Raw genomic sequence first — 21757 nt, 5'->3', positions numbered from 1 at the left:
AAAGGCCAAGAAATAAATACTTTTCATAAAACACATAAATCTGGATTGTGTCTATTAAATTTTAAACCGTAAGGCATTCATTTTTCTTCATATTTATAATAAGAACCTGGAACAAAATATTTTGGTTTCACCCTTTATATAAAATTCAATAATTATTTTATCTGTTTCGTTTTTATTTAATTCGTATTCATACATTTAACATTTAACAATTGTTTCACAGTTCAGCGACATTATTAATTGTAAATAATTAATTTATATTTATTATAATTCTCTTAATTGTTGTTCTTTGTTTTGTTATCCATACTACACACTACACTAACAACGATGTGTAAAAATAAATGTATTTTTATGTAATATTCTTCGTTTCTGTTTTTCTGTGTGGGTTTTTTGGTTGGTTTTTCAGAACCAACACTTATGGCCAGCGCATAAGATGCTGATTCCTCTCCAGCTTGGTGCTGTTCTGATGGGTTCGAAAACCGGATGAGTGTGGCATCTGGAACAGTTTCTGTCCGTTAGGTAACGAGGTAAAGTGCGCCTTGTTGCGAATCGACACAGTCAACTCCTAGATGGGGGCCCTTCATCAATGCCACGCGAACAGCGAGTGCGAAACGAGCAGATAGCCCGTGGTGACTATAATGCTGCCGATCATGATGGGAAAGCCAACTCTGTGGGGGATCGAGAAAACATAGTGAATTAATGGATAATCCTTTTTACAGAGGACATTCCAAAAACCTACTTGAAGAACTGCAGGAAGGTGAACTTGTAGCCATGCTGCTCGGCCACTCCCGCACAAACCACATTGGCCGAGGCTCCAATCAGAGTGCCATTGCCTGGAAAAGAGAAATCCCTTAATTATCTAGAATTTTTGTAATATACCATCTCAACCCACCTCCTAAACAGGCTCCCAGGGCCAGGGCCCAAACCAAAGGCTGCAGCGGCAGATTCAATGTGCTATTCTGCGCCAAGGATATGGTAATCTTTACCATCATTGTGGTCAGCGGAATGTTGTCCACAAAAGCCGAGGCCACAGCAGAAACCTTTAGGAAAATAATATAATATTTATGTAATATATTTATATTTCAAATTTAAATTCTGACCAAAACTCACCCAAAGTATTATCAAAATGGCCACCATCAGTCGCCGGTCCTCGCCCACTCCCAGGATAATGCCCTCGGTCATGTTGCCAATCCACTCAATCAGACCCAGTTCCGTTAGAGCCTCCATGAGGATGAACAAAGCTGCGAAGAAGAGCAAAGTTGACCATTCTACGCGCGCTAGTATGGCCTCCATGTCCTCGATATCCGCCAGAATGATCAGGAATATGGCACCCAGCAGAGCGGTCCAGCCCAAAGATAGTCTTTGGAGTTCCGGAACCGAGTGCAAAAAGAACAGACTGATCACAAAGAGCAAGGCAGCGGAGCACTTGATCAGCAAAGGCTTGTTACGAATGGGGTACTGAAAAAATATAAAATTATAATTATAAGTAAGAAACAGAAAAATAGTTCTTAAAACTTAAGACTACTTTCGTCTCGAAAACAAAAACAAGAGCATTTTTGTCTTGATTTCGAGAACTTATATTCTCAAAAAAGTGAGAAGATGAAATCTAAATTTTGTAATCATATAGCAGATAAACGGTTTGATTTTTTTTTTATTTTAATTTTTCTGGTTGTTGAAACCCCCTACCTTTGCTTGAAGATTGGCCAAAGTTTGCTGGTAATTTGGTGCCGGTTCTATGACCGCCGTCATGCGCTTCTTAAGGCTTCTCTTCAAGCGGTTGACCTTCTTCATCAGAGTCTGTCGCACTAGTTCCTCATCCTTTGAGTAGGCAGATAGACTGGCAGCCGCTCGCTTCCACACGTGAATTTCGTGACGCAGTTCCTCCACTTCCGGCGAGTCTTTGAACTGCAAATCACTGATGTTGCGGAACTTGAAGCGCAACTGGATATAGGTCTGAACCATCACCAGAAGAACTCCAGGCAACATGTGCAGAGTGAAGACAGCGAAGTTAACGCCCTAGGGAAATGAGATAGTGTAATAAGAAATCCCTAATATAATAATAAACCGCAAAGATATCTTACATTCTTGGATATGTAGTTATTCGAGGCGATGATGACATTGGGCGGATCCCCCACAGGAGTCAGTGCACCGCCGATGTTCGAGTAGATGACCATGCACATGAGTATGGGCACCGGATTGAGGCACATGACCTCGCAGAGTCGTATCGTCACCGGGGTCATCAGTAATACAGTGGTCACATTGTCCAGGAAGGACGACAGGACTGCGGTGAACAGGCACAGACAGTTGATCAATGGCCAAACGTGTCCGTTGGTTATCTTGTAGGCATACACGGCCAGATAGTCAAAGACGCCGGTCTCCGAGAGAATGGCCACCAGGATCATCATTCCGAAGAGCAGCAGTAGCGTCTCCACATCGATCCAACCCATGATGGTGGCCATCGAAGGTCGAGAGTTCAGCGCAGCCAGTATTCCAACTGATAAGGTGGACGCAATGATGGCAGCAAATGTTCGATTCACAATCTCCCAAATGATCATCACATATAGACCACAGAGGACAACGGCTGCATAGATCACTCCATCTCTCTTATAGATGGGGGACTCATCCACATTCAGCTGGAGCGGTAGTTCTCCCTCGATGCTGCTGGTGAACTCAAAGCTCAGCTCCGTGCGATTAGCCTGGGCCAACCACAAGGGATCTATGGGACTCAGCTCGAAGGTGCGCTTTTTCTTCGTATCCTTGGTCGCATCGATCAGATCGGGGTACACCACGTCCAGTTGCCACACTTGACTGGCATTCTCGATGTAGATCTCCATCCCATCACCATCGTAATAGCTGCGCATCACCATCACCTGCAGAAGAGGCAGTGGAACACTCTCGTTGATGGCCAGCTCGTTCTCCTGCAGCCGGAAAGGTCCACGCAGGCCCAAACCGATCCTTTGCAGACTGGAGGTGGTGATGGGAAATACTGGGGGGTAGGAGGTGTACCTATTAGTCTTGTAAGACTTTTTATAATCTCTAAGATTTACTCACCTCTTGGTGAGCTATTCCTAGGAACACTTATGAGGCTCAGCTGGTCCACATGCTCGTTGTTGGACATTAGAAAGGCGGTGAAGACGCACCAGACCACCAGAAGAATGGCTATTTTGAACCAGATGAGATACTTTCGGATCTGGAAATTAACATTATACGATTAAAATGTATATATTCAAACACAGAAAAACTAACACATAAAGATCTATTTGATTTTCGATAGTAAATTCATGAAATATTATTTGAAAATTCTCTCAAATCAAAAAAGAGTGAAAACAGCGAGATAACTTTTAAAATTACTCTCTCAAAGAGCGAAACAGCAATATTCGCAACTCTCCGAAATGGAAAAAGAGAGCAAAAAGATAGACGGTGAACATATCAAAGTGATACACGTACTGTATTTAGATAGAATTGATACTGAATTTTATAAAAATGATATGTTTCTCTATGTAGTTACTAATAGGTATACCCACCAAACTTTTGGCATGCGGTTCGGCCTCGTCATGTTGATCGTCATTGTTGTTCTCCAGGTCCCTGCAAATGGGCACGGGGAATCACAGAAAACTGGTTGCACTAATTACGTAACTGACAATCGAGGGTCACAGAACTACGAACCTGCCGTCGAGCACCCGCACCTGACCCGCCTCGTTCGTCACATTTATCCCGATCTGCGTGAAGGCCTGGTTGGCCAGGGCCGTCTCCTCGTGGTGTCCATTCTGCACCCGAACCTCCGACTCCTCCGCTTGCAAGGGATCCACATCTGCATGGATTTAATTAAAAATAGTTATTCAATGATGACCTTTCTGGTTTAGGATGACCTAACCCTGCCCTGGGACTGGCAAATATTTGTGCGAAAATTTACTCATTCACTCTACGCGAAAGGACAACTGGCGGGTAACTGTGGCGACTTTGGTCGGGAATTAACTTAACTTGGCCCAGCCATCACCTGCCACGTGATGGCATTATTTTATTGGCCCAGTCGAGGCTATAAATACCCATAAATGGCCATGAGAGAGCTGGGGGACACATTGGCCAACTGACTGATGGCTGGAGACAAGGATGCGGAAAAGGACGCATTAGGAACTCGAAGGTTCCGGACAGCTAATTCAGCCCCTGGGATTACGAACTACTTTAGGCTTTGATGTAGGATTGCTTTCTATTATAACGAATATACTCGCCTTTTTCAAAAATTATTTAAATGAAAAGGAAATTTACTGTATAATTTGATACGAAATATAACCCAAAAGCACAAAATAATATAGTAGATTATGAGAAGAAAACAATCTTCTTTTTCCGAGCCCTCTAATTTAAGGAACCCAAACAATATAATGTCCACTTGCGAAGTGACATCATATGCCGGAAAAAGACGGAAACCTTGGCATTATCATAATTTCCTAAGCCCCAAATAGTGGGTCCATCAAAACAATTGAAGATAAGCTTTGACTTAAGTTTTTGGTATGCAAATCAGGCAAAACAAAAAAAAGACCGGACAATTTCCAATGTCAATGGCAACGCCAACGCAAATGGCAATAAAAAATTCAGCAATAATTACGGCAATAAAAAGGTAGCAACAGCCAGGCATAAAAAACGGGAAATTATGTGATCCGGGGGGCCAGGATGAGGATGCCCAGACCAAACTTACCGCCATGTAGACGTTCGTGCTCCTGGCGAAAGGACGCAAGACTGGGATCCTGACGAATGCGCTCTGGTAAAGTTCGCCAGACCTGTAAGGCACCTTCTGTTACTTCGCTGCATAGGTGGATGTAGACCAGAAAAACCAGGAGTAGGATGCGAAGTAGCAGGATTTTTGTTACCCATGTGGGAGCAATGAAACGCACCACCGAAAAAGAGAAAAGAAATAAGCAGAGAATAAAGATTTAATAAGATTACCAAGACTTGTGTTTTGGAATTTGTTTGTTCAGGTATATGGAGGGGGGCGTGGCTCATTCCGCCGCCTTGCCCAAAAAAACATTCAATAAATTCTTTAGCACATCCATATTGATTTTTCTCCTCATATCCTATTTTGTTTCCTCAGCTCGTGCGTGCCACAATTTGTATTTATTTGATTTGACTCTTATAAAGACTTTAAATCGATGTTGTTTACCCCAAAAAGGGGTTTCACGAGGGTCTCAGCTTGTGCTACATGGAGTGGAAATTCACTTGTGGTTAGGAAAGTGAATGAAAATCTCCTTAGCCAGGATTGTGACTGACAACAAACGTAAAAGGGCTTTTAGGGAACTTGCAATAAAATCAGATTTGAGTAAATATTTTTGGCGACTTGGTTGACACAAATGAGTTTAAAAGATTGGAAAATACTTGGGGATAGAGTTTTAATAATATACTTAAAAAACCCATTTGCTTATTCAATCTTTTACACTCAATGGAAAGAGCAATTGATAAGACAATGAGTTTCTATAAATAGTTATGTTATTAAGCAAGTTCTTATGTTTATATCAAAGCTTCTACTTCTTAAAGTATGATTCATTCTAAAGTCGTTTAGTTCTTATTACTAAAAATATTATAATGGGGCACCCAAAGCAACGTTCCGCACGTCACGTAGTCCACAAGATAACTAAAAATGATAGCAATTCTTATTCTAATTTCCACACAATCTGACCGAATTCAAAGTCAAGCTATCTTCAATACAGATTTTTAGATTTGTCAAAGAATCTCGGCAAACCCGAGCTAAATTAAAGCGCAATGCCAGACAATCTTTACAAGTCAGAACCGCTTTAAGGTCGTTATCAGAGGAAAACCCATCAGACCAAAGAAAGATGTCTATTTCCACTGGCAATAAAATATTGTTTTCAGCCTGAGTTCCATTTCCATTTGAAATGCGAGTTTAATGACTCTTTGCCATGATTACTGGGATCCAGGCAGCTGAGGTCCGGCAAGTCGATTTGGAGAAGGTTTCTCCGTAAAAACAGTGGGATTGCATTGGGAATCGCATCACGTGTGCGGGCTAAATAAATGCAATTTGTGCACTTGATTCAAGTGGGCACACAAATCTTAATTCAGTCGGCTTGACTAAATTTACTTAGGCCTGCGTTAGAACGATGAAAAGTGCTTGAAATAAGTCATAAATTATATTTACTTAAGTTTCAATTAGCTTTCGTGATGGACGGACGCGATGTAGTCATGTCATAAACAGAAACAGAAACAAAATCAGAAACAAAGACAAGACCGCCAAAGTAATGCTGACACTGATTTTCTGCACCGAGCCCATACTATCATACATAAGTATATACATACGACTTTATATAGCAGTCATATAGTATAGCAAAACAGACATTTCAGCTTGAACTTGCCTCAATTGCGTTACTCAGCTTAGACAGCTCTGGTTTTCACAGCTCGTTCATAAGTCATAAGATCTTTGATGGCCTCATGTGATGAGGTGAACTGAAAGCATGTGTGGATGGGTGTGTCAAAGAAGGGATTTCTAGGAACCCTAATTGAAAACTGTTCTTAACCAGTTGTTTTTACTAATTACTAATGTTACATTTCGCTTTTTGAGTTGTTTAAATGCAATGCCATATTATAAAAGCACCCCTTTTAACCTGTTTTGTAATACATATATTATTACTTGATGAATTTTTAAAAATATTTGTTGCTTAAAGCTGGAATCAAACAGGTTAGAAATTAATTTAAACCCCCAAAAAGGCCCTCAGGTTTAATAAAGTAATGTTTGTGGAAATTTTCCCAGAACACGAAATTAATTTTCACCCAGCTCAAAGAGCAAAGCCTCAAGCAGTTTGGCGTCTACTCAACGCAATGATTAAATGATTTTGTTGATGGCTCTTAATACTCTGAACAGCTACTTTATGTCACGGCTTTCATCGGCTGAAGTGAAGACAAGTGTCCGTCTCAAAGATTGATTCACTTTCAGCCAGGGGACACCCACAAACACGGGGGTATCCTGTGTATAGGATAGACCTCCTATCATTAGCAGGAGCAGGAGCCAAATGAGATTTCCGCTCGACTGATGCTCCCGACAATTTGTCGGTTTTCCTTTTATATTATACACAGATAAAAGTCGTATAATAAATATTTTTAAATCACTTGGCAAGGGAAAGGACCTACAATATCCGGAAAAATTGAATTCTGTATCTATTTAAGAAATTTCTATTATACAAAAACGAAAAATGGGATATTAAATATTCTGAATTCAAGTTTGATGTATTTTTATGACAAATTTCTTTATCTGCAGGGAGGTGAGCACATCAAAACCGCTGACAAGCTCCTTAAGGCTCAGAACACAATTTATTTTGATCCCCCCTAAGGACACATACTCATCCTCGTATGCGTTGTCCTCGGAGCTGTTGTTGTAATTGTAGGCCATACTTAGACGGGAAACAAAAGAAAAAGTTCAGGGGTTTCGGGAAATTTGACACTCGACAAGTATTATCCGCGAAAAAAAGCGTTCTATTACGTAAATTGCACTCGCGAAGTGCTTTAATACAAAAGCCGGGGAAAATGTGAAATTTCCTTTGTTAATCGCATATTTTTTGCGCCGCTGGGATAATGTGGAAAAATCGAGGCGCAGAGCCGATCTTTAATTAAATAGCGGGATCGCGTTGCCTTGACCACTTGTTGCAACTGCGCTCTTTATGGTCGCGTGCCCTTTTCGGTGCTTTTTGTATTGCCGCCGATCGTGACTCGGATCGGGCGTATATATGCGGTCGAAAGCTCAAGCGTTACTAACTGTCGTCCCCAGTTTTTTACCCTATTTTGTAGGTTTTAATGCAGTCGCAGTCGCAGCGGCGTCGCAGTCGCTGCGGCGAAGCAGCGCGGCAAAGAAGAAGGTAAACAAGAAGAGCTCAAATAAAATAAAATTTCCTGATATTCACATTCGCTTTCCATCATCATCATCAGTTATCTCTCGCTGGCCGCGCTTTGCTCATTATTCGCATTTATGCTTTCTCTGCGGCCACTGCAAGTGCACTCAAAACCCAACAGCTAACTCGACCGATCCATCTTTCCGACACTCGAAAAAATCATCCCCTCAATTAACCGATTTCACAATAAAAATTTAAGACAAGAAATTGTTTCTTTTGGAAAAAGAATGTTTTCCAAAAGCGAATAAGAAGATTTACAATCCCAAATATTAAGAAAAATTATAAAAAAAATTTTTATTAAATAAATTAAATTAAATAATTAAAATGTAATGCTCAGAAATTATTTTATAATAAATGGATGAAAACTCACAAACAAATATTCATCAAGTTTACTTAAATTGCTTGGCTTAGTAAGTAGAACTTGGAGCTCCAGCACAAAGGTCCGAGTTCGATTACAATCGTAAAATATCTAAAGCAAGAATAAGCTATATCAGAAAGAGCAAAATGTTAACTTCATCTCCAGCACAAAAGTCACGAGTTCGATTACAGCCTTTAAATATCTAAAAACAAAAATAAGCAGTATCAGAAAGAGCCAAATGTTAACTTTAAGCTCCAGCTCAAAGGTCCCGAGTTCGATTACAGATGTTAAATATCTAAAGACAAAAATTAGCAGTATCAGAAAGAGCAAAATGTTAACTTTAAACTCCAGCACAATGGTCCCGAGTTCGATTACCCCCTTTAAAAATCTAAAGACAAAAATAAACAGTGTCAGAAAAACCACTATGTTACGAATTAATACAAAATTTATACTAAAATTTATGATGTAATGATTTTAAAGATTCTATCATTATTGGATTGTTTTTTCGAGTGCACTTTTTGTGTGCAGCCTAACCCGAGCATAGGCTCTTTCACCCCTGCCACCCACTGCGGGGGTTCTTCATTTTCGGCTTCGTTGAGAACCCTCTCTATCGCTCAGTGTTTACTTTTCCGCTCTCTTCCGTCATTGTTGTTATTGCTGCTGGCGTTGGCTTATTTGCACTTCTTTCAATTACACTTGATTTATCACATTTGACAGTTGTTCTGCGATGCTTTTGATCTTGCTCTGCGCTACGCATAGTTTATTCGGGAGTTAAGAACCTTAGTATACTGAAACCATATCATAATCCTTTTTTAGTTCCCATTTTAGTTAGTAATCCCTTAGATGATCATGTTCTTTATCACCTGATAAGCAATATTCTTAAGCAAGGCTTAACATACGTACTTTCATCAGATGATCATAACATGATTAAAATAAGATGTGTTTATAAATGTCCCATAAGCATCCTAAATAAAAATGGGTCTTTACATTTGGTGTAATTTTAATAATAAACAACAGATGTATTCCTTTTATAAGGCACCACGACTTTAATATACTAAACATTTAATATAAATACAGGTTGATAATCTTTCTTATATTTAATTCAATTTATAAACTATAAACTATACAAATATAGAATATAAATCCGAAAACATGGCACTTTAATCTCACTTTATATACTTAGTTCCAATTATACATTCTATTTTAAGCCGCAACCCGATACAATTTTCATCAATTTGTTCCGCTCGTTTTAAACGATTTTATGACACGAGATGAGCTATGAACCCGAGTCGTTTGCAGTACATATACTGTATAGTATACTATAGGTTTATTCTGCAATTTGGCGAGGAATCAGCTGCTCGAGGTTCAATTATTCTGTTAAGGAGCTGGAGCTGCTCTGCGAATTATGAAATATCCGTAGACCGCCTAAATTGAAGGCGTATTCAGCGGTTGCTTCGCGAGGCCTTGGAGTTCAAGGGTGCCTTCAATTCGCATGCAAATTTCGTGGGCGAATTTTGTGAAATTGAGCCAAATCCGTACGCCCCCACGTGATGCAAAATTCAAAGCGTATTCGTTTCGCAAAATGTATATCCCAGTAATTGAAAGGCACCCGAGGGAGATGGCGCCTGTCAAAACTTTTGGCAGACGTATATCACACGAAACGAAAAGTATCTGTCGAATAAGCAGAAAGTATTTTAAGCTTAAGGTACTTATTTTTTTTGGCCAACTCAACAGAATCCACTTGCTGCTGTTGCTGCTGCTGACTCACTGACGTCACAGGTGTGCTCGGCTTGCCAAGTTTGCATAATGCGACAGGGGTAATGTAATACTTTTCCCTCTATAGATTAGAAAATCAAGCCAGTCCAGGGCCACAATTGCAATCTGACACCGCCAGCCAACTAATGATAGCCATTTGGCAGCTGGGGCTAATGAAAAAGGTCTCCAAGCATGAAGAATAGAGCTATATACCATACCATACCCACTTTATATCGCACCCGTGTTGACCAAGCTGCCACAAGTGTTTGCCGTGGCCGAGTGAAATGCAATTTAATTGAAACGAGAGTGCCAACTCGGAGGTTTCAGGTTAACAGAGCCCCTGGCCTTGAAATCGAATCGAAAAAGAAGCATAAATCGAAGGAAAACTGAAGCGTTTAGCGCAATGTGCGCACTTCCAACGCAAAAAAGCTAATAGCCAATGGGGCACGCCCCGTCTGGGCCCGATTGGATTTTGTTTTTCAGAGAGTGCTATTCAATCCCACAATTGGATTAATTCGCTATACGTTTGACAGGTGGCAGGGCTACCCCTACACTAAAATTACATTTATTTTGTGACCAGTAAGTTATAATAACTAACCATTAATAACGAATTCTCCAGAATTTAAAGTCATGTTTTTGCCAAAATAAATATATAGCTTTGATGATGACTTATAAATACATTTATAGTTATAAATAGCTTAAAGTTTCTGTTTTTATTTCAGTGTACTTTGTTAATTGCTGCTAATTTCAAGTTGAATAAGCTTATTGTTTCCATGTAAATGACAAGCCAATTACTTCTTACCAATTTATTCATTCACTTGTCAATTCACTGCAATTATGACTAGCCAATAAAGAAAAAATCTGATAACATAGAAATAAATAAAACATAAACTGAACTAAAAATTTTTTTAAACTAATTTTGCTCCAACAAATTGAGCAAAGATAAGATAAAGATAAATATTCCTAAAAATACCTCGTCAATTTAGAAATATTTCGGCAGAATATTAAATTTCAGGCGGGTGAGTGGCAAAGCAATTGAAAGAACACGCACTTTTTCCGTTTGATAAATTAAATGAACACGCGCTCATCAAACGGCTTTCCTCTTATGTTGGAATGTATATTAAATCAACTCAAACTTGCTTAAGTAAGCCGCACTCACACAGATACGGGTACTCACGCACACTTATGTAGAGAGCAGAATCGAGAGAGATGGGTCTATATATAGGTCATTGTGCGACTAGGTTGATAACGAAATTAAAGACCCGAAAAAAAACGTAATTTAATCCAGTCGGTCATTCTGTCGGTCCTTCTGTGCATTGCACAGGTAAAAATATTTTACTATATGTTATAAATCTATAAAAAATTAAAAAACTTGATTATCGATTATAATTATTTAGCTATTATACTATTAAAATTTAAATATTTTTATATTCTAACAAGACCTATCTTTAAAATACTTTAGGTCTATAGATAATTTTATATTATATGTCATATCTTTGCATTATAATTTTAGCTAATTAAAATACAGCTTAATTTTAATGTGGGTTAAACTTATCTAAGTCTTTCTACAAATCTCTTCAGGGAATTTGGGTTGGTAATATTCTTTCTAGTTTAGGTTCAAAAATTTTTCTTTATTATCTGTGATAACTTGATTTTAATCTAATCAAAATAGAGTTTTATTTTAATAGTGGCTAGTTTTATCTAAGCCTTAGTATAACTCTTTATAAAGATTGGTTAACTTTTTCCTCAGTGAAACCCCTCCCTTTCCCTTTTCGCCAGTGGGCATGTCATTCATGTGGCGCTTTCAATGCGACACGCTTCATTAATTTCCAGAAAATTGAAAGCCTGAACCGCTCAGCACTCGGCTTTTTTTGTCGTATTTCGTTTGACTTTTATAGTGAGTCGCATGTGAGCGACTTAAAGTCTTATTTTTAAATCAAGGAGAGGAGGGTGGCAGGCCTCGATTAGCAAGTTAAATCTTTTGCCGGCCGTACGAGTATTTTTCCGCTGCGAAAAATGTGAGTTAATTAATTGAAAAAGCGTCAGTTGGCGACGTGGTTGGAGGCCCTTGGAGGAGTACAACTGCTTGGCAGAGTGGCGAATGGCACACGTTCCTAATGGGCTCATAGTCACACGTTTCGACGACGCCTCCATAAATCGAACTGTGACTGAGAATGGCCATTTCGCCAAGGGCAGGGTTAAGTAGTGGGTGTTTGGGGGTTTATAGGGCTGAAAAAAAATGGGGGAGGGAGTGGGTTTCCTAAGGGAAAAATTCAACTTGCAGCCAAGTGTCGTATGCAAATTGTTGGCATAGCAAAACTTCCAGCTTGTATTCATTTGCATTTTTAATTTCCACATACTTAGGTCTTACTCTATGATAATTGAGTAAATCAAACTGCAGTTATGGAATATTTTATTTAGCTTGTTAGTATTCGGATTACGGAATGTTTTGTAAATTAATCTTTTCCCGGGAAGTGGTTATTTATGGGAATTGCATAGTGTTGTGAGGTCATGTCTGATTGGTTTCTTATAATTTATTCATTACAAAGCTTTAAAGGGGGTGTGCAACTTTGTAAATGTGTGTTGTTAATTTTTTTATATTCAATTATTTTAAAGTACTTTGGCTTGTAGTCTCTTGTTTTTTATTTTTACCCCCCTCCAACATTTTCTTTGTCTTTCAGGGCAAATGTCAACTTCAGTGCCCTAACCCAATTTAGGCATTAAATGTTTTAATTATTCATGTGCCATGTTTATGGCCCTCACTGTCGTCGCATCTCAGAAGCACACATCCTGGCCGGGTTCATAATCACATTTTGAATGAGCTTAGAACAATGCAGAATCTGAGGACTGAGACTTGGCCGGAATTTGACCTTGGCTGGCTGAACGAGGTCGTAGTCGTCGCAGTTGGCGTTATGCGAAGGAATTTTTACTTTTGGCTGACCCACATTTAAGAAGGGGTGGCGGTGTTTATGGCTTATTTAAAAAACACCCGCCAAAACACAGGGCGGATGAGCAATGAGCGGTTGCTTAAATTAAGCATACGCAGAGTTGGCTTAGATCCAGCAGCTCCCAAATAACAAATAACAAGGCAAACAAATTGGAAATTAATTGCGGAATAATTTAGCAGCTAAATTAAGTCATTTTTAGGTTTGTTTTTGGACTTTGTTGATTTTCCCAACGGTCATTTGGTCAAACAAATTAATTAGTATTTGTCTTGGGCCTTCTTTTTGTATACCTCATTCCAAAAATGAAGTATAGACAAATTTCAGGCACGTTTCCAGGACACTTTTTGAGGACCCAATAGCATGCCTCACTTAACAGCTAGATTGATGGGTTCTTCTGAATGCCAATACCTGATTCTATGAAATATGCCTACGAATTTATTTTCCCAATTCAATGAAGTGTTTCATATTGAAACATTAATGGCACAGGAAACGAGACTCCGCACATTTGTCCCTTGTTTTTTGGGCAAGCGGAAATTAAATGTCTGACATTAATTTCTTTTTTGTTTTTCTCGTTTTGGGTCGACACATGTTGCTGCCATTCAAGGGAAAATTAGACTCGTACACGATTACATGTTTATGTTTATGTTGTGGTCGAGACAGGCACCGGAAAGGCCTCCTATCCTGCCATCCTACCCATTCTCCTCCGGAGTTTCAGGCACGTGCCCTTGGTCGAGACATAAGAAGCCCATATAAACATATAAACCTATGGGTATGGGAATTGTGCATTAGCAGATGTAGGGAAAAACAGGTTTCGCCTCATGAACTTTGGCATCTTTGCCCGGGACTCGCAATCTTGTAATGGCAAAGGTTCAAAGGATAACTTCTACTTAGACAAGGGGGTGTTGGACTCACACCAGCTCATAGCCATACCAGAAATACCTACTTTAATAGGCTTTAAGCAGGGAAAAATTCTTGATATAATATTATTTTACTGCACATTTACAAACAGATAATATTTAATGTTTTTTTTTTTAAATTAAATTAATTAATTAAATGTTTTAATTTGAGAAAATATGTCTAAAATATATGCTAACTCTTTAATTTTAAGGAAGAAGATAATCTCAAATATATATTTTTATTTACTTAAATTGAATGAAATTGGTTTCATTGCTTTGCAGCTTTAAAATGTTTCAATTAATTAGTTCAATAATTGATTTTATTAGCTCCAATCATAAGCTGCTTAACTGTTGCTTCTCTCTGTAAGCCTTTTAATGTTTATTATTTTGGCTTTTGACTTTAGTACAAATTTATTTCCTTTGATAGGATTAAAATGATTTCGAATATTGCTGGCTGTATTTCCATTGAAAATAATTTATTATCATTGCTCTTTTGTCTTACTTTGATGAGCTTAAATATAATACACAGGTAGCTACTGTGACTTTATTTCTTTTGGCCACGTTGGAAGCTTTAATAAATAATGAATGCTTTAATTACAACTTCATTAACTTAATTAAAAAGCATTATTTAGTCTGGTTATTTATCAAAGGGATTTATTATACTTTAGTTTATTAAGGTATGTTATTATCTTTAGATTTTCTTGAATTCTATGGCTGGCAAAATGTAACAATAAATTCAAAAGTTTATTTGAAATTTATAAAAGGGATTGCTAAAATTTTTAAACTGCTAGATATATTGATTAACATTTTCTCTAAAATATTGATTAATAAACATAGCCATTTGGACTTACTTTGGCTGTGGGAACCTGTCGCTCTTGGTGGACGCCTGTCGGTGGAACCACAGGCGCTTGGTCACCTTCACCCGCATCTTGAATGGCCAGATGTTCTTGCGCTTCTTGTGGATGCTGGGCACCCTGCCACGCCCACTCTCACGCCCACTGCCACTCCCACTGTGGCGCCGCGATATCGTGGATGAGGCGGCAGTTTGACCCACTGTGCCGGAGTCCGTCGTCTTGCTGCTGTTCTTGTTGTTGCTGTGAAGGTTTATATAGTTGTTGTTGTTGGTGGTGGTGGGTGGCAGTGGGTTTGGCTGTGGGTGGTGGGTGGCAGTGGGCGGTGGGCTGGACACAGCGTGAACCCGAATGGGCGCAATTTTGACCGAATTGAGAGCGTGTTAAATTAATTAGGCCGCTGCGTCTAGACACGTTTTTGACTTAAGCTTTTGGGTTTCGTTTAGTTTTGAACCCTTATCTATTAATACTAATTATTATCGCAAATCACAAATGTTTTATTAATGGGTTTTAGGCCTTTCTCTTGTACATCTTGATGTTGTATAGGGTTTTGTGCCTCCGCCTCATATAAACGAATCACGCATACGCAGTGTTGGCCCTTGGCTAGCAAATAAATTGATAAATACAAATAAACAGCTGGTTTTCCCCCGAAAATAAAAAGTTCATGGTTGCGTCACGCAGGGCAGGGATTAATTATTTAGGGTCCAGAGTGACGAAAATAGTCCCTGTGATAGACAGGCCGCGTCGAATTCGGCTTAATTGGGAATCAATATTCGTTTGGCCTCGTTTCATCTATCAGCCAAATCAGTTGGCACATCAAAAATCCAATCGGGACTAGGGATGATCACGTACGTCATCGTCTGCGGTCCAGGGAGCACGTTCCATCGGCTGATTTCCGATGTGTTTACCATATACTATATCTGGGTATTAAGTTCTATTTAATTATGGTGGTTGCTGCTAATTAGTCGGCATACATTAAACAATTTAGAAGGACCCCTAATTAAAAAGCCTGCCCAAAAACACATTTCAAATTATGGCAGGCCATCCGGGGGGATTTAGAAAAAAGGGTCAAATGCAAATAACACACACGTGGCAAGGACTCATTTATATAAAATGGTGCCGAAAATATCCTGTGCGTTAAGCGGAAATTGCGTTCAAAGATATGTCAGCGTTTTGGGGGCAGAATATTTATATATATTTCGCAAAAAAAACGTTTGCTGACACATAAATGTGTCAACAAGGTGGATAAGCCATCTGTGTCTATCTATGGGGTTGGAAAATAAATAAATATTCCGTGAAATTCGGGTCAGGATGATATATTTCGTAACAGAAGGAACGAATTTTACTGAGTTTACACATGTTTCCCGTTTGCTTAATTACTAATTGCTTTTAATCAAGTATAATTATACTCTCAAAACTCGAAAGTAAATTCAACCCGAGGATTTAATGCACAGACTTTTCAATGTGTTGACAGTAAAACTTTTCGCATCCTTTGGCAATTTAACGCCCCAAAAGTTTGGGACCTTCAGAAGCCCCTAGCAATCACTTAAAATGTATTTGAGTTTGCCTTAAAAGCCATTTTTTTTTGGCTCCAGCTCATGAATGTTGTTTTAGGCACGGGAAAAGTGACGGATGGGATATGTTTTGCCGGAATCCACTCAAATCATTTAAAATGAGTGTCTAAAAAAGTTAGCAAAGCTTTAAAACAAACATGAAAGCTAGAAACGTTGGGGTCCTAACTTTTGTGTTGCCTACTTTTTTGGGGGGAGGCCCTCTTTGGAATTACTTTCTGTTTCCGTTTCCGTTTTCATTTTCATTTTACCACTCGATGATGTTATGCTGATGAATCAATTTGACCAGCTGAATATATTACTTATTTGCGTGGCATGTCGGTGGTCAATTATTGATTGGGTTGGACGGAAAGGTGCGACTGCAAATGCCATCCATAAATTATGAAATATTTGCAGGCCACTGATAGCCCTTTTTCTCATCAAGGACCTGTTCACATGACATCGAAAGTTTCAATGTTTAATAACGATTTGGTAAATACCAGATGGGGCATTTCCCACATAGAAAATGTAGGTGAATTCTGGGGAACCCTTTAATTAAGGTATATATATGTATAGGAATGGCAGTCACCAGACGCTAGACAATTATTCAGCAAGTCAGAAGCAGAACCAGACTAATTACCTCCGCTTAATGCTAAGAAATTGCTCTTTTTGGGTCCCTCTTAATGAGCAAAATTATCTTGAGGTAATAAGAAACTGGAAACAGGATAGGGCCGACTGCCCGTGGAACAATGGAAAAATTTCCATAATTAAATGTGCTCTTATCTCTTGTACATCTCGACCTGCCGCAGCCACAACCCTGAACTTTTAGGGGTTTTCTTTTTTTTATTTGTAAGAAATTCTAATTTAATTATGAGCTCACTTTGGGTTTATATATTTATATTTATTTCTTTTGTATATGTGCTCTTTATTTGTGCACTCAGTTATTTGATTATTATTTATTTGTATCTCTATTGTTAGCCACTCGAACGCGATAGCCGGTCCAAGTCGCACGTCCGTTTCAAGCGAAAGTTGTAAACTGAATAAATCTGCGGGCTCGGTGCCGCTTTCCTAGTTATTTCAGCCGGTTACTGACGATTACGATTCCGATTCCGTTCCGATGCCGCTGCCGATGCTATATAGCCTCTGATACCGATACTGAATGTTGCCGCTTCGTGCGTCGCCGATGTCGCAGCTGTTTTCGGTTGAATGGCGCATTGAAAGCATTGAAAGCACCCCCGGCAATTGAATGGAACCCCGAGCTTTCAATAGCTGTTGAATGCCCCCGCTGGAATTGGTCGTTTTCCAGTGGCCAACAACTTGAACTTGGTGCTTTTAGGCTGCCTGGACTTAAAGGCGGCTAAAAACAATTATATTTGTCTATTTACTTAGGATCAAGGCCACTTTCTTTGGCGTTAAAATGATAATTAAGTTGGTTTTGCCTTCTAAAGTATTATTATTTAATTACATTTTATTAATGAGTTCTCACGAATCGTATGAAAATATTTTATTATCATCTTGCAAAAGCCCCTAAAATTTAAAATAAAACCTGAGTAAAGTCGCTGAGGGTTATATTTGTAATCATAGGTTACTAATGGCTTTTAATATTTTTATTTATTATATAATGCAATTACCTACAATTCTTAAAATACACTCCTCTAATAATAATTAGTAATTTTTATTACCCCTATCTAATCAAATGTTTTCTCGAACTTAAGCTTGCTAATTGATACCCCAGAATATTATCGAATTAATCACCAGATTTATTGTTGTTTAGACTTTAGAAATCCCAGCAACAAGTCAAGCAATTAGTACAAATTAAAAACACTTGTCATAAAACCTAAAAATAGTTATGCAAAGTCTAGAACCTCGTAGAAAGCTCTCAAGACTTCCTCAAAACGAAAGTAAAATCTGCAAAATAATAAAAAAAACGCAGCTTTATCAAATTTAAGGCCGACTGCTTGTTTATTTATAGGCCAAAGATGATAAATCCCACAGAAGCTTCCAATTCCGAGAATATAGACGTCCACGCGCGGTCCGATTTGCATGTGTTTGTGTGTGCCACATTTCAGTATCATCTGTATTTTCAGTATGGGCAGACAAAAGGCGAATTTATCAAACGGGGGCCATGCAAATCTCCCGTTCTTAATTTTCTCGATTTCAGTTCGCAATCCCAGTACCCAAAACTCAAAACCCAAAACCATGCCACTGACAATGAAATGGCAAATAAACAAAAACACTCTCCAAGGAGCACAAAGTGAACTCGTGTATGGTAGTTCTCGTCACGAACAGTTTGACATTTGAGCGGCTTTAAAGCTTTATATTTACGTTCTTTTATTTTGCAATTTTTATTTTCCTCACCCACATTCAATAGAACGATGATAATAATAATAATAATGCTGATGAACGGTCATATATTCAGAGTGAGTCGTAATAGGTGTGTGCTCAGTGTTATTTCCAATAAAAAAGTGTCTTAACTCAAGGTCTCTATGGCTTATCCATCTGAATAAAAGGGGGAAAGGGTGCAGCCGATAAACAATAATAGGGGTTAATTAGTATTACATTCTTATTGGAGATATCGAACTTCCCTCTACTATCTTTAAAGATTAAAATTCAATAATATTAATCTTAAAATTAAAAAACTCTCCTCCGAAGCCACTTTAAAATTCCATACATCACTAAGCTATTACTAAGTAAATCCCATCTTATAATAACAACTTATACATAATTCATTTCTACTCAATTCTGCTGGAAAGGTTGGCCCCCAAAGAAGTGTAGGTACATAGACCCACACACACCATATATGTATGTGGTTTCCGGAACATTTGCAGCCCCTAAGCTCATCCCTTGGCAACAGAATAGTATTTACAATTTGACAGAAAATTGTGTGCGGAAAACCCTCATGTACATGGATAGGTATTGGCACCTCCTCTCACCACCGGAAACCAAGACAAGTTTCCGCAAACTACACTCATGTGGCCCACCGCAAACCGACTTACAGACAGTTCATGTCATCGATGGCACCACCAAACTTGGGTTTGATGTTCCTGTCGGGATCACGTGGTCCTATACATATATGACCGACAGTCTACCGAACCACTTTTCTAATGTGAGTCGGAAAGTCAAAGTTAATGGCCAGCCACATCAAAGTGCTCAGCTGTCACTGCCGAGGACGATAAGCAGCCTTCAACTTTTCACTCATAATCCTTGCTGGAATGGATATTCCCATTCCCATTCCCATATAATTTAATTACCCTCAATTAGAGCCCTAAAGGCTCATATCGATGTATTTTACGTAATTAAATGCCGTCAGCCAATGCAAAAATGTAAATTAATTACAACTATATGCATAAATTTATTTATGGATTCTAGATTCTATCAAGACTTACTGGAGACAGCGAATGCCCAGTGTGAGTTAATAAAAAATAATTATGTAAATAACAAGTGCTTATATAATTGAGTTTGCTACAGGTTTGTTTGTCAAGAACATGTCATACGGTTACAGGGTGGGCCAGAGAACATGGGAAATATAGGGAAATCTTTAAAAGCTACTATATTTCGAAACATATCAAAACCATAAATATTAATAGTTCTTCAACAAATATATAATCTCTTTTCCTATTATTCAGTATTGTTTGCTTATTATTTTAATGGTTTTTCCACTTGCTAGATCCATAAAATCCCCAAACACCCTGTATATTTATGCATACCCTCTCTATTGCAACCGAGTATTACTGCGTTATAAACCAGAGAACTCAGTGATTTACAATCTCAAGTGTTCCCTTAAATTGATAATTAACAAGGCGGAACTTTTAATTGTAGACCTACAGTGTTTGTAATTCTAGTTACACTGCGTTTCCACTCCACTGATAACGCTTAGCCTCTTGTGTGTGGGAGTGTGTGCATAATTTGAATACAACACTTGTTTATAGAGCCATTAATTATGAACCAGATGAGATGGAGAAAATACTATCACAAACTGTGGCGGAGGCTGCTGAATCACGTATTTGCCAACGGAAATCAAGTACTATAAATAATATAATGCAAGGCAAGTCTATATTTATTCTCCATTGTTTATTAATAAAAGTTTCTCAGTCTCTTTGTACTTTAGCTAATTCACACGTGTCCAAGGTATTACATTATTGATTGTCAACAAGCAATATCGAGTGATAGTTCCCAGAAGTGAAATGCTAAAACAAAAGATTGGCTTAAGCTGGAAATGTGTATATGCCAAGTATTCTTAGAATTGTTCACACAAAGTCTGAAAGCTTGTGTCCAGATCAACAATGGCTGAATGGCATTAAGAAACTTATTGTGAATGCCTTTAGGCATTTTTTATAACCACAAGCTTGGCCGGAAAATTACCAGACAAAACAAAAACAAGATTAATTTTTATTAGGAAGGAATTTCCATCTGAATATCTGGAAAAAATGAAGTACCCAGTTGCTAGAAATCACATTCATCACTCTGTTGGATAGCTTGATTTTATTATTTAGTCTGACCATTATTATAGTGTCTATTCAGCCTACTAAAAATCAAACAAATCGTAATCAATCTCAATGGGGACCATCTGTTGCGGCTCTCAGAGGCCTAAATTCCTTAAAATGTACGCAAATTGATTTCTTTCCAAGAACAAACACACAAAGAGCAACCAATGGACCGTTATTAAGGAGCTTAGGGAGACATTAAAAGGAAAAGTTTTGGGTCCACCATCATCTTCATGACAACAATTAAATGTCAGGCTAATGAGAAAACGGAGGCAAACAAATAAAAAGCACAAACTTCGAGTGGAGAAGCGCCACGGGGCGTATACTTGATATACATAGAAGTTAGCCACCCGGGGCGTATACTTGATGGGCAGAACTTACCATTTGCTCCGATGCTTGGCATTCAAATGCAACCAGCTGATGATCTCCTGCAGTTTCGAGTGCCGCTCCTCATCCTCATCCTGGTCATCGTCTTCATCACCTGGCTGCAGATGATACGGATCCTGAGTGTGGTCGGTTATCATGAAGGTGGGCTTGGTATATCCATAAGGCGAAGTCATTTTAGTTCACCTTAAAAAAAAGCACACACACAATATTCGCGAAATTTCGTACACGTGTCACATCATTTTGATTGACCTTCGGGGCGGGGATCAGAAGGCAGACTAAGTCTAAGCCAATTTCCAATTTTCGCTTTATTCCTTGACGCAAATTAATTAAAATTCAGTCAGTCGTTGGTCGGTTGGGGCGCACTTTCCCTCTCGCGGCTGCCATAAAACTGCTGGCAGTCTCCTCACCACATGGCTGCCACATCGGGTCACCACCTCCTCCGTTTCCGCCTCCCCATTTCCATTCCCTCGTGGCCATTTGTTTGAGAACTTAAAATACAATTTACCTTTGGAACGAGCGCTGTGGAAAGCGTGGAAAGCGCAGCAGCAGAGCAAATAGACAGCAACAACCACCCGAGAAAATCCCTTGTTGCTATTCTATTCTGTCTTGTTTTCATTTATTGACCAGCGTTTGTCTTTCTATATACCA

The 21757-nt window shown here is 38.8% G+C and overlaps 1 protein-coding gene across 3 annotated transcripts; it reads right to left on the bottom strand.

The window, feature by feature from the left end:
• Positions 1 to 152: 152 nt before the first annotated feature.
• On the bottom strand, positions 153 to 21297 carry hoe1 (OCA2 melanosomal transmembrane protein hoepel1). Of its 3 annotated transcripts, XM_017087112.4 has the most exons (12): positions 17119 to 17307; positions 14689 to 15291; positions 4691 to 4797; positions 3664 to 3808; positions 3522 to 3582; positions 3049 to 3187; positions 2079 to 2983; positions 1684 to 2013; positions 1108 to 1455; positions 890 to 1037; positions 737 to 830; positions 153 to 665 (listed from the first exon to the last, which is right to left on the bottom strand). In XM_017087112.4, the coding sequence occupies exons 2-12, from the start codon at positions 14763 to 14765 to the stop codon at positions 581 to 583; spliced, it is 2439 nt and encodes an 812-aa protein (XP_016942601.1). In that variant the 5' UTR covers positions 14766 to 15291; positions 17119 to 17307; the 3' UTR covers positions 153 to 580. The 3 variants fall into 3 exon arrangements, with proteins under 3 accessions (XP_016942601.1, XP_016942594.2, XP_016942609.1); XM_017087105.4 differs by lacking the exons at positions 14689 to 15291; positions 17119 to 17307 and adding an exon at positions 21104 to 21297; XM_017087120.4 differs by lacking the exons at positions 14689 to 15291; positions 17119 to 17307 and adding an exon at positions 7338 to 7716.
• Positions 21298 to 21757: the final 460 nt, after the last annotated feature.

Source organism: Drosophila suzukii, chromosome 2L (assembly GCF_043229965.1).
Source record: "Drosophila suzukii chromosome 2L, CBGP_Dsuzu_IsoJpt1.0, whole genome shotgun sequence".
NCBI lineage: Eukaryota > Metazoa > Arthropoda > Insecta > Diptera > Drosophilidae > Drosophila > Drosophila suzukii.
This window is presented reverse-complemented; position numbering and strand designations above follow the sequence as displayed.